This window comes from Convolutriloba macropyga, chromosome 1 (genome assembly GCF_964194025.1).
Source record: "Convolutriloba macropyga chromosome 1, txConMacr16.3, whole genome shotgun sequence".
Taxonomy (NCBI): Eukaryota; Metazoa; Xenacoelomorpha; order Acoela; family Convolutidae; genus Convolutriloba; species Convolutriloba macropyga.
Window position 1 is genome coordinate 88,608,786 of NC_134468.1, and position 14,315 is coordinate 88,623,100.

The 14,315-nt window shown below is 37.8% G+C and overlaps 1 protein-coding gene across 1 annotated transcript in view; it reads right to left on the reverse strand.

Annotated features, from left to right (window-relative positions):
* The window catches only part of LOC142354085 (protein polybromo-1-like), a 159,754-nt gene that overhangs the window by 113,338 nt on the left and 32,101 nt on the right, over positions 1-14,315 (reverse strand). Inside the window, exons 12-13 of the mRNA XM_075406388.1 lie at positions 9,529-10,379; positions 1,007-1,277 (exon numbers count right to left, since the gene is read on the reverse strand). Of these exons, the coding sequence (XP_075262503.1) occupies positions 1,007-1,277; positions 9,529-10,379 (1,122 nt within the window). The remainder of the gene's footprint in view (positions 1-1,006; positions 1,278-9,528; positions 10,380-14,315) is intronic.

A 14,315-nucleotide genomic window follows, 5' to 3' on the forward strand; every position in this document is an offset into this window, starting at 1 on the left:
AGAGAGAGAGAGAGAGAAAGAGAGCGAGAGATATAGCAAGCAAGGAAAGAAAAAAGAGGACAGAGAAGAAAATAGAGAAAGAAAATTTTGAGGATATCAAATCAGAGAAAAATTGGCCACATTTAGTTCACACAAGAAGCAAAAACTCAAGCGTATAAAACCTACTGAAGAAAGTCAAGAGAAACAATGCTCTAGAACCAACGTTAAACGAAAAAGAGCATATACCCGGGCACTATAACCTTTCTCTATGTTGGAACACAATCAGGACCATATAGCCCAGTGGTAACTGATCATGACTAATGACCTTTTGACCCGGGTTCGATTCCCACGCATCAATTTTTTTAGCCTTTTAGGTCAATGAGCATTTTAGGTCAATAACCTCTCTCGTTGAGCCTTTTAGGTCAATGAGCCTTTTAGGTCAATTGAGCCTTTTAGGTCAATGACCTCTCTCGATTTGACCGCTTAACCATGCTGCTCAACGCACCTCAAACATGCGCTTCGAGAGGCTTCTTAAACATGCAAAAATTTGTCTTTTTTAGAGCTCACGCGTTTAATATACAAGATTTGTACCGTATTTGTATTGCAGTCGCTCTAATGAACATCGATAACCTAAAGCACTGACTTTATCGGACCGGGCTTTATCGGTTTGTCCCGTTTCTTTTCAATTTGCTCTTTTGACCTTTACCGCTCACAACAATGCCTAATTTAATTAGTGATTTTGTTGAACCTATGATAGGGGTGGAAAGAATAAATTTAAATTGCGTATTAAACACGCTTGACATAGATAAACGACAAATCGCACAAAAAAGACCGACAGGACTAATATAATTGCTACAAACTTCGTTTGAGAGCAATTAAAAATAGACGCTCTACCAGTTCAAGATGAACTTGGCTAGAGAGACAGTATTGGGGATCAAGAGAGGGGATCAGAACAAGAGAGGGGGGTATAAGATATATCCGCGTATTACGGTGTAAGACTATAGCACACTCGACTTTTAAGATTAACAGGTTCCTGTTCGAATGCAGTACGGGTGTCTGTTTACAGTAGTTGAGACTGCGTACGACCCATAACAAATTATCGTTCTGTATCTATTCAAGACTGACCTTATGTAGTATAGAAGAGCAAACAAATCACTCTGGAGATGGTCCAGTCTCTTGTAGACGAGGGTGTCTAAATTACGAGAGATGATGTCAAGACTGAGAGGAGGGAGACCCTGGGAGGCACGCTCGAACACAATTGGATACAGACTGTCACTATAACACCTACCATCCTCGTCCTAAAATACGCAACATACTCCTCTATTATACTAAAGCACGCCAATTGCATTTATAAAACATAGGCCGCAAATAGCCGATGCTGACTATATTGCCCTATTCATTATGTTCGAAAATGGATCTTTTCGTTTGTGCCCCCCCCCCCCCATTAAAGTGAGTGCATATTATTTGCACCCCCAAGACGAACGTGCCATATTTTTACATACTGATTTACTATGTAATGGCACGTGCTCTGCAACTGGGGGAGCATAACCTATTGGGGGAGCATAAACGCAAAAGATCCTCGAAAAATGAAAATTCAGAAGCCAAATTTGGACAAATAGCGACGCAGTACACTTTATGGTAACTTAATGCACTCAGTATTTAAATATTAAGCCTTGGTCCCAGCTTTATTGGTTTACCACGTTTCTATTGGTTTTGCTTTTTACCTTGAATGCATTTGTGTAAAATTGCTGAAAAATTTATAAATTCCATTCAGTTGAAACAGTGAATGAAGTCAAATGTGAAGTGATGACTTATGTAAAACAAATTTTAAAATTTAGATGGCAGATTGCCATAACATAGACCCAGTAGCTTTGAAGATCTGCAGCCCCAGAAAGATAGTAAAAGAAACAGACCAAAAAGAAACTTGCTTTTTAAAATGCTGAGATGTTATATTTTAATTTAGAACCTGTTTAACTTATTGCTGTTTTTATGATTGCTGCCCTCAAATTCTTTCAATTGGAGTGACAAGCACTCGCTTGCCCTTATCTCATTGAATTAAAGTAAGGAAGTCATTTTTGAGAGTGAGGTAAGTCACGTGCGATAAAAACTTAATCACGCGAATGAACAAACAACTCTCTCCGTTAAAAGGGAAAAATGACGTCACGCACGCAATTCAATTAAAATCGCATGAACAAAAAACAGATTTGAAGTGATTGTGTCGTCATATGGTCGTAACAAAAATCTTGACGACAAAACAAAACATAGCCTGACGAATTCCGGAAGCAACTGAAATAGTCAGAACTTTACAAAGAAAACCGCACATGCAACTGAAAACATTATCTTCTGACTTAAAACATTAACTATTTACTTCACCACATATGAAACAGAAAAAAATTGTAAAATTTAGACAGCTGTCACCACGAGAAGTATTTGAGCATTGACATTAGAGCAAGTTAAAATTTGTAAAAATTACCACATCTCAGAAGACATAACAAAAGACATAGTTCTGACAGAAACACCACTGAAATCTTGATACTGAAAAACTTCATATTAATAAACAGCGTTCTGACATTGAACTCTTGATAACGCAAAAATTTATGTTGAACATAACCAACTAACGTCGGGCGAATTGCTCTCAAACGACCGGCGAGCGGTTGGCCTAATCAGTAGCAAAACTTGCAAAATTTTGCAAAACTTAAAAAGCTTCCAGATTTCGCAGTGAAAATGTTCCGTACTATTTTTTGTCCAGGAGTTATGTTAAGTAACCCATCTGCAAGAACTGAAAAACTTCGATGGCCACTAATGATTGTTAAACTCAGAAAAGAACAAAATTATTCAAAAATTTCAAAAACAATAGCAAATTTTGAAATCTTGCTAAAATTCAAGATATTAAAATCTTCAAAACCATTCCATTGTTTCAAGAGACTATCCAGTATCCCTATGCCGAGCTTTAAATAGTCACTGGCTCATGAATATCCAAACTTAGAACAATTTTTTAAAATCGCTGATATCAAAATCTTGAAAAACATTCCATTACATCTAGAAGCTATGCAATAACCTATAATTGAACCCTAGAGGAAATTATTTGGCTTTTAAGGCTGGAGAAACCTGAAAACCGACAAAAATTTAAAAACTTGAAAAAATGCAAGTTTTATAAAAAAAAACTGATAAAATTTGTCATATTAAAAAATTGAAAGCCAATCTGTGGCAAATGAAAGTTTTTCAGTAACTTATTATCAAACCCTTAAGAACGCGTTTTTTTGCCCCTGCGTCTGAAAAGACGCGGATAATGAAAAATAAATGTCCAAAAAATTAAAAATTGCACGTTTTGTCAAAAAGCTGCTAAAATTCGTGAAATGTTAAATTCTTGAAAAAATCCATTACATTTAGAAACTATGCAGTAACCTATTTTCAAACCCTAGATAAGGTTTCTCGGCTCTTGTGACTGAAGCAACCTAAAAACCGATAAAAATTTTCAAAAAAACTTGAAAATGCAAAATTCGTAAAAAAATCTGATAATATTTGTCATATCAAAAAATTGCAAGCTATTTCGTGGCAAAAATTTTTTCAGTAACTTATTATCAAACCCGTAAATTTCAAAAAATTTCAAAAACTTTTGAAAAAAATGCAAGTTTCGTCAAAAATATTGATAAAATTTGTCATATTAAAAAATTGAAAACTATTCCGTAGCAAATGAATTCTTTTCAGTAACTTATTATCAAACCCTTAAAGACATTCTCTGGCCCTGCGTCTGAAAAGACGCGGATCATGAAAAATAAATGTCCAAAAAAATGAAAAAATTTGCACGTTTTGTCAAAAATTGCTAAAATTTGTGATGTTAAAATGTTCTACCACCATTCCACTACAACTAGAAACTATGCAGTAAACTATTATAAAACCCTAGAGGGAGTTCCTTGACATCTAGGCAAAAAATACTCAAAAAATGACAAAATTTGTCAAAAAGCTTGAAAAATAGCGAAAATTAGTCTAAAATTGCGAGTCTTTAGCGATTGGTTGTTCGTCAGTAACCAGGGGGGCGGGGGATAGGGGGTGAGTGGAGCACCGGGGGCTGATGGGGAGGGAGGGGGCATCAGAGGGGTGGGGGCAATAGCTTGGTGGGGGTGGGCGGGGGCAATAGTGAGGGGGAGGGAACAACCATGGGGGTGTCTTCAACCTCGAAGAACCGCCCTTCACACCATAAGTATAAGTCTTCAAAATAGTTTGAGCTGAAAGGCTCTAAGAGCACTTAAAGCCCGCTGGGCGCTACCTGTTTATCCTGTTTTTGAGGACGAAAAGTCAAAAACGTCAGACGAAAAATCGGTCAAGCGAAAAATGGCATAAAAAAGACCGGCAGGACTAATATAATTGCTGCAAACTTCGTTTGAGAGCAATTAATAAACACATTTGGTTAGATTGAAAGATGGCCTTAACTTTTAGATCACCAATTGCGTTGGTCAAGTACTGATAAGCTCAAAAACCGATAGTTCTCAAGAAGTTATGAAGCAACCCAAGATAGAACTCCGCATTCAAGTGTGCCACCCAAAAGGCACATTGTGAAATCAAAGGGGAATCACATTTCTAGAAACTAGACTTAAAATATTGAAAATACTTTAAAAAGGGACTCATTTTTTTGTACTGGAATCAATGCAAGTAAGATAAAGATATCATTATCTCCTGCTGCAGATATCAAACAAGTTGAGTTCAAAAAATGCAAAAAAAATCAATAAGACAGAAAAAGTATAATCAAAGGCACAAAATCGCTACAAACCCAAAACCCTACCGAGGAGGACCTATCATTATTCAGAGCAAACATTATTACCTCAAAATTTTAAAACGTAATTCCAGCAAGTTCTATTATGACTTTTTTAAATGAAATCAATTGCGAACCAAAACAAGGAAAATATACGAAAAAGGATAAAATCATTAATTTTTAGTAACTAATAAAAGCAGATCGAACCAAATAAAACCATAGGTCTTAGGCAAAGGATAATGATACTCGCTAGAATGTTAAAATTATGGACACATTGCAAACATAGAAAAAAGACTACTTCCTGAATTTCGGAATGAAAAACCCAAACTGAACGAAACTGCAGCAAAAAACATTTATCTAACAATTCAGCATTCGAGGCTTAAAAAATCAAATTGGCCTATTCCTGGAATCCTGCACAGATAAAACAAGATAAAAACAAATAGCAGATTCGGAGCATCAAAATAATTTGTGGAAGTTTTTCTTCAAACCGCAATTAAGTAAAAAAAATTGACTGAATTGACTCAACGCCAACAGAAAACCAATAAAATACGAAAATAAAAATCCCTGAAGATAATGTAATGGAAAAAAAGCATTTTTAGTTATTAACACCAAAATAAAAAGAACTCTTAAAAAAACTGGCAAGAAGCGGAAATCTGATTATCATAGGTGAGATTTCATAGAACAAAAATAAGTCAGATTATAACAAGGAATTCAACACCCGAATTACCAGAAGGATGTCGTCCCATACACTAATTTTTGAAAAAAGTCCTCTTGAAGGTATGAAAAGGAAATTATTTTAAGCTAAAAAATAACCTGAGAATTATGTGACAACTTTGAGCTTGGAGCACAATATTAAGCTCTCAAAAACACTGTGATATCTATTTCAGAGCTTTACATATTAATAAAGCAAAATCATTTCTACAAAAAAAAAACAAACTACAAGAACCACTAGACCAATTAGACGATGATCTTTGAACGCAACGCATGATCTAATACCTTCTCTCGCTCAGAAACAATCAGTTCACACGGCAATTTTACTCACTTTCGCTTATACTAAAAACGCCGTCTGAACGAATAGTAAGTACTTCCGAGAAAAAAACCTCGAGAAAACCAAAACTCTTCTTCGAGTCATAAAAAGCAAGAGAAAATCAAAAATGGCTTCAGCTAGCGCTCTGCGGCTATTACCCGAAACAACTATGTATAAAACAAATAGCAGCACAAGTCGCGAGAACTAAACATAGCCGGCAGACTGCTGGGATAGCTGCGAAATAGACTTGCGTGCCGTAAAACAGATAGAAGCAGATACAGAAAAGAGTTGGAAAAGAAGAGCTATCGCCGCCAACTTTTAATCAAAGCTGGTGTACATCTGAAAACGTTTTTGGGGTCATAGAGTTTTGATAATCAAGGCGTAAAAATCGGATGCTTTAACCACTAGGCTAACAGTCACTTTTGACCTCTTAAATTACAACCTTTGAGACATGATTTCTGAATTTCAGCAACTGAGATCACGCGAAAAGCACAAAACTCATCGTGAAAAAGTGACGAAGAAACCAAACCAAAAACAGCGCAATATAACTCCGCTCAGCTTGGCAGCTAAACAGGAAACTGGCGCTAGAAATGACCAGGATTGGATTTTGGAAAAGAAATTTCTTGGCCTTCCTCTCTTTCTTGGCCCTCCTCATACAACGATCGTTCTCTCTCTCGGGAAGAGTACCGTCCAATCGGAAGAACGCCAAAGTAACGCCACTCCAGAAACCCGGAAAACCACCCGACTCTCCAGACTGCTACAGACCAATCAGCATCCTCTCTCCTGTGGCCAGGATTGCCGAGAGAGATTTACTGCCTGAGATACAACAGGCCACCGACCTGCCCAAGCAGCAACATGGTTTTCGGAAAGTACATTCGACCGTAACTGCCATCTCAAACCTCGTAGCAGATGTCATAGATGGGTTCAATGAGAGACGACCACCAAGAAGAACGATTGCAGTGGCACTTGACCTCAGGAAAGCTTTGGATACGGTGAACCCGGACCAACTCATCGAATTGATTCTTCAGTCGCGACTAACAGATCACACCAAAAAATGGCTTTCGAACTATCTGAGAGCTAGAGTACAGCGAACGGACCTCGATGGTTTGTTGTCAAAAGCAGCTGTTATCAAAACAGGCGTCCCGTGAAGCTTGTCATATATGCAGGCGATATAACCGTATATGCACAGAGTATAGACAGAAAGGACGCATAAATCGATACATGGACGAACTCTCGCCATACCTTAAGTGGAAACAACTCTTTGTTTCCACTGGAAAATGTGCTTCGATGATCTTCTCGGCCTGGAACAAAGAATGGAAGGAACCGCTAGGGATTAGGCGGGGCAATGCAGATATACCGACAGTTCATTCACTGAAACTACTGGGAGTGACACTAGACCACAGCCTCACTTTCAACGAGCACATCAAAGGTGTCAACCAAAAGGCTCTGAAACGGACCAACGCCATCAAAGCAGTTTGCAGCCGTAACCAAGGCCTCAAGCAACAAGAAGGAACGACCATCTACAAAGCCATACTGAAATCAACTCTCAACTATGGTGCGGCGACATGGACCCCAAATGTATCTGAGACAAACTGGAAAAGGCTTGAAGCACGACAAAATGACGGTTTACGAGCCATTATTGGTTGCCTAAAAATGTCGCTGGTTGATCGCATTCGGACTGAGACAATGTGCATACCCATAAAAAGCATTGCAACATGATTGCCAGCCAGTTCGCAGAGGAAGCACTGCTTAATCCGGGTCACCCCTGTCATGTGAAAACGAAGAAAGACAGCTCCACCCGGCAAGTGCGCAAATCACTGCGTGAACACCACACACAATACTGCCAGAAGCTCCTTCTGGAACCGACATGCAAGAAAAAAATCCATAGAGAAACACTGTCCAACGCGTTGTAGAAAATCTGGCTGAAAACAAAATTTTAAACGATAGATCTCCAGTTCCACCCTACGTCCTGATGCAAAACGAACAAGAACTAACACGCAGCGGTAAAGTAACCCTTTGTCAGCTAAGAAGTGGCTATAGCTCAAAACTCAACAGTTATCTATCGAGAATAGACGGCTCAAAAAGTGGGCTACGCAGGAAATGCAAAAAGGAGCAGGAGACTGTGAGCCACACGATGAGATGTCACCTAAATCGAGAACCGGGCGACCTGTGGACGGACCCTGCAGATGTGCCCAAAGACCTGGGCACCTTATGAGGGGCGGCCCATAAAACAACAACAGGATTGGATTTTGAAAAACCAATTAGTTATAACATCACGCCGCAAAACCACCCAATCTTTTGCTGCACTTCCTGCTTCAGCATGACTACAATCACTACTCAAATTTGATCTGAAAACCAATGAAGAAGTTCAAAACATAGCCCGCAAATAGCCGGATAACAGCCGCCGTTGACTCGGGTGATACATATTAGGATTGGAATGAAACAAAAAAAATTGAGATAGAAACTGAAAAAAATTCTAAGTGTCAAATTCTTCACATTTAATGTGTGAACTCTGCATATTCCGTTAGATTCTAAAATTACTTAATTCGGCTACTAAGTTTAAGGCTATTAAGCACAAAACTAATGCCAACTAGCAACCGCTTTAATGAACTTCGATAACCTAATGCATTATGACCGGGCTTTGAATGTTTATCCCGTTTCTTTTGATTTTGCTCTTTTGACTTTGACCGTATTCACTACATTACGTAATTCAATATGTAAAAGAATTTAAAATCCATTCAGTTGAAACTGTGAGTATAGAGTAAGATAGAAGTCAAGCGTGAAAATCGTGACTTTTGTAAAACGAAAAACGTGATCAAAAGGTAAAACGAATTTTAAAAAAAAGAAAGCGCCTATATAATAGCCGCTGAGGTTGACGGCGGCTATTAAACACATCATAAACAAATAGCCGGACGACTCCGGAACCGGCTCGCTGTAAAATCTGACTTTAACCGCCCCTAACTTATCATTTGAGTCACCTATACATTCACTAAAATACTCAGTTTAAAAAGCAAATGTTTTTTTTTAAAATTCAACACAGCTAGAAAAAGGAAACAAACCCAGCAGATTGTCGGAATATAGCCACAATAACCCAGATTAGGATTGACACAGCAGAGGAAATGCAAATTGAATTATGTACAAAAAAAATTTTAAAGTGCGAACTATTTTCATTTCATTTTGCATGTTAAGACATACTTCTGCGTCTTGTTCAGAGGATACAAGGGCTAGTATCAAAACCAATAAGCATTAGAGATGGCAACTAAGAATTATTAGAATGAAGTTCAAGTAGCCGGCATCTAAAAGGGTTTACCCCGTTTCCAATTTTGATTTCGTTTTTAATACCAATTCTGTTCATTCTAGATTCCTTTGCTGAGCAACTGCCGTTTAAAAACACTCCCTTTCGCACCATACTCCAAATTTCGTCAACAATCAAATCATTCCAAACAATTTTTACTCATTTGATTTCCTGTCTCAATTTCACTCCAATCAAATTGATTTAACAAAGACACTTCTCCAATACTCCTCTTCCAGTCGTAAAGGACAGCGCCCCAATACATTTCAAATCCAGTACATTTCAAATTCATTGATTTTTTTTAAATGAGAGCGCCTGAAAAGTTTATGGCGGCTATTAATCACAATCCCATTTTCCCCAACGTCTCAACTAAGATGACCATTAGAGAAAGTACAACATTCATCTACAGAGGTCAGTCGATAAAGGTGCTAGAAAGATACAAGTTAAACGAATTAGTTTGGCAAGAATTCGTGATCCTACCTCTTTATTGACAGTGAATAAGAAGACTCTCTGCAGCATCATATTCACAACTTCAGACACAACTGGCACTTTGGCATTGTCATTCGAACAGCTTCCATCTGAGGTCAACTCGTGTTTCTTCTCAATCAGAACTCTCATCAGCAAAATTGCATCTTTGTAGATCCTTGAACCAGGTTCGTTGAACTTGCACGCGTTATTAAACATTAGAACGAAGTCGTCAACTAATTCGTTCAAGTCCTCATAGCCGTTACTCGACATTTTCTGATAAATTTTCTGCATGTCAATGGGCTTCGTGATAATTTTGTAATACTCTGGCATATCATTTCGCGTTGGAAGCCTGTAGAATGGTTCGTACAACTCACGACCCGTTCGAGGCGATCTTTTCATCTTGACAGCTTCGTACAGTGTGAACAACTTTCTCTGCATAGGGTTTGAAAAGGCGATTTTATCGACTGTAGTTGTGACAATGGCGTTTATAGCTGACGTAGTGCTGCAGGGTGTATTCATGGGCTGGAAAGCCGGACTTGCCGTCTCAACACTCTGTTGTGAAGTACTCGGGTAATGTCCAGGAGTCACCGAGGAAGTTGAAGCGTTGCTGTTTTGGTTGAACATGGACGGACTCGGCAGAACCAGAGTGGGACAATCCCCACTGCTTGATACAGGATTCACAATAGGACTCAAAGGCGCCCTATTAGCCATGAAATCCGTGTTTGCAATCACGTGATGTGGGTTAGGCGAACTGAAGGATTGATTTTGATCAGCTCCGTTGCTGTTACCGTTTGACTGCGATGAACTGCTGGGCCCGTACCCTGGACGTACTGAGGCCATTCCAAAATTGATTCTCTTCTTAGCTAAAAACGGAGTAATCTTTTGACACTGTCTTTCCTGTGTTTGACATGGTAAAGTTTCGTTGACATTACTGTTCAGCAACATATCTTGATTATATTCTGGCTCAGTTTTGATTACAGCTGAAAAGTTTCACATATTAAGCCGTAGTTTGTTTCATATGATTTAGCAAAGGATGGGAGTTATGATTGGAAACAGTACAACAGTTTAACATGAACACAGTCAAAAAGCATGAAGAAAGAAAAGAAAGAGGGTACTCATACGTGGAACAGAAAGTTTTGAGCCACCTAGTTTGGCACGACCACGTGCAACGGATTTTGTTGGTTTCACAGGCTGTTCTAAAAGTAACAGAACCAAATCAACCTCTCCATTTCACCATTTTTAGCCTAGCAGATACACTCGCCTAAAATCTTAGTATCAAACATCATCGGCACCACCACTTGCAGCTACTGAGATAAGTGCTGAAGAAATGGTGAATATACCCGGCACATTACCGTAAAATAACAGCCATTGATTACCATGACCCCGATTGCAATTAAAACATAAAATGGGCACAAAATATCGTAGTATCAATTTCATAAAACCTTAAGTTAAAGCATAATACCCTATACGTATTTTACATTTACTTCCCTTAATTAGACTAAGCTACAAGTTGACAGGAACAAGGTTAAAAAGGCGCAAATTTCAAAAATTCACTGATATTTTAGAACAAATAAAATTAAACATATCAAATCTAGTAGCTGAAAGCACCATATGGGCTCCGATATACCTCTAAAGGAAGCAATTGATACTGGTCATTACTGAGAATACGTCAAACCACTAAAAAACAAAATATAGGCAAAATTCATGGAAATAACGATAAATAAAGAAGCCATTAAAACCAAAAACTATTGAATGAAAACATTAGAAATGTTCCATTGCATCTCCATTAAAGGCCAATGTGACCTGTCATTAAAGTAATAAAGTGACAAGACACCAAAAAATTAGGGCAGATACGGGCAATTAAAGAAAACTCCAAAAACTGTTTCAAAATTAGATAACTTATAGTTAAAACAAAAAACCGCAATATTAACTAATTTCGATTTACTTATAAAAAGGCCGACACTTTTCGTGAATGTGACTAAGCAGCAGTTTGACCAAAAACAAAATAAGTAATAGTGGCAAAGTTTAAAAATGAATGAAATTTCTTAAAGATGAAAAATCATATGAAAAATCATGAGCCGTGAGGCATCAACTAAGAGCATAAGTTAGGTTCACGGCTGCCTTACAAGGAACCCTATTTGACCTACAATTATTGAGACGAAGTCAAGAGATTAGAAAAGGAGCGGCAAAACATTTCAAACAAGAATTTGAATATTTCAAACTTTTACTTGTCGGTAATTAACATAGAAAACTTAACATAGAAAACTTAATTCACATAGAAAAAGACTTTGAGACAGCGGCCTATTACAATCTGAAAACTTTTCGATTCGACAAATCACGATGAGAACAAAACTTGCAAGACTATCTCTGAGCTTTATCAAAATCACTAGTTAGCGATGAGTAGGGCTAAATGGGGCCGACCGAAGCGAGTCAAAGTTTTGAGAATAAGAACACACCCTCATACCATGAAACTAGAGACCATGAACCAGAAACTATCGTATACTTAGAGACCAGTAAACTGTAAGGCACTAAGAGACCTGCTGAGCCATTGTCAGCACTTGGACGATACCTGTTCATCTTGTTTTTGAGGACGAAAAGTCAAAAAGTTGAGACGAAAACTCGGTCAAGCAAAAAACAGCATAAAGGACTACAGGACTAATATAATTGCCACAAACTTCGTCTGAGGCCAATTAAACACTCTGTTAGGGGCATGAAATCAGGAGGGCAGTCATCTGAGATCCTGAAGGTTGTGACAGGATTTTGTGGGTGGATTTTCCGGCAGATACAACCCAAGTTGGTTAAGGACGCATATTCTGTGCCATTTCCCATGAAAAAAAAACTGAAGTCGGTCAACAAGTCAGATCGAAAAACTCAGCAAACCATTTTTAAAGGTAAAAGCAAGTAGAATGTGATTAAATATTAGCATTTTTGCAAAATTGCCAAAAAAAACAGGTAAAAAGTACGGAAAACGTGAACGAAATTAAGGGGGAAAAGGTAGAATGTTCGCAATACTTTCAAGTTGTGAAACAAAATATGACTGAAGTCACAAAATTGAATGAATAAAAAAACCAGTTGAGGATATAGTTTCCCCACTCCAACACTAAGCTGTGATCGGTATAAAATGTCGATAATGAGCGCTATTTTGTAATCAGACGCACACATTTTTTAACGATGGGATACAGGATTTAGTATCAAAAACCTATCAACATTGGTAACAAAGACAAATTTAAAACAAACTTCAACAAATATCGGGTGTCTAAACTTAAACTAAATTCAGATGAACTTCTCTCGAAAAACAGCCGGGAAGGTGGCACTTTAATTTAGGGGTGTAGCTAGACTCTTTGGGTAAAAAAATTCGGACCTGATAGCGGTTCGAAACCGCCACCTCCCGGATAGCAGTCTGCCGTCTTAACCACAAAGGCAGAACTACATGGTTACTCAACCGCTAACCATCACTTTTAAATTAGAAACTACATTTCAGCATGAGAGCAATTGAAATGAAGAATTAAATCTCGAAAAAGTAACTCAAGAAGTCAGAGTCAAAACAAAAGCGCAAAAAAGATCAATCGACATTTTTTTTTGCATACAGAACAACGCGTTTACAATAATTGCTTCAAACTTCGTTCCAGAGCAATTGAAAATGGGCTTCATGCGTTTATCCAGTTTCCATTGTGATATCGTTTTTCGTTAAGAATCGGCATTATCTGGTATCATGAAAAAGGGTCAGAAAACATCTTACAAAAAAAACAGTACTACTACAAACCGAATTATTTGGGCTGTCAAAAAAACCAAGAAGGCCAATAATAGCTCCGTTCAGATAACGCTATTTTAATAAAAAGCTCGGGAGTCTAAAAACAAGCATCGGGACTTCCTTGTTCAAAAGGAGTTCCTTGTTCAAAAGGAGGCAAAGCAAGGTGACGCCTATCATTTTGACGCTTCAACGCATTCACGCTGTAAAAAAAGCAATGATGCTGATAAAAACAACAACGAAGCCGTAGAGACTTATTATACAGCCTTAAAAGTCTTAAACATAGCTGGCAGATTTCCAGAAAATAGCCGCAATAGCTTCGTAGATCTGCAACCTCAAGAAGAAAGTAAAAGAAAGACAAAAGAATCAATTGAGGGTGAAATGTTATATTTTGACTATGAATCTGTATAATTTATTGCTGCTTCTATTAGCTGCTCTTACATATCTTACACAACCTTCAATTAAAGTGGCATATACTAACTTGACCTTATCTCTTTGAATTAAATTTAAAAAGTAAATTTCTGAGTGATGAAGTCATTTTTGAGAGTGAGGTGTCACCCGTTACCAAAATATTAATCACGTAAATGAACAAAAAAACTCCATCCATTAAGAGCGAAAAATGACGTCACCCGCGCAATTCAGATGAAACTGCATGAACGAATGAACAAAAAGTGGGTGTGACGTCAATTGGTCGTAACAAAAATCTTGACGAAATAAAAAGAAACATAGCAGGACAAGTCCTGGCGTATAATTCAAAGAATTTTCATTGACTAAACAAAAAACTAGACCTAGAACGGACTATAAGTGAATTGGCAAAACCAGTTCTAAAAATCAGATAAAAAAAGCTAAAAAAACACAAAATAATGTCAAATGCCGCCGTTGAACCAAAAACTATCAACGAGAAAAGGAAAATTGGTTCAAACAAAAAACTAGGCCTAGAATGAACTATGAATGGATTGGGAAAACCCATGGCAATGGACTTAGAAAAAAATCCCTTCCAAAAAATTGAAAAAAAAACATACCGACTAACGTCGGGCGAATTGCTCTCAAA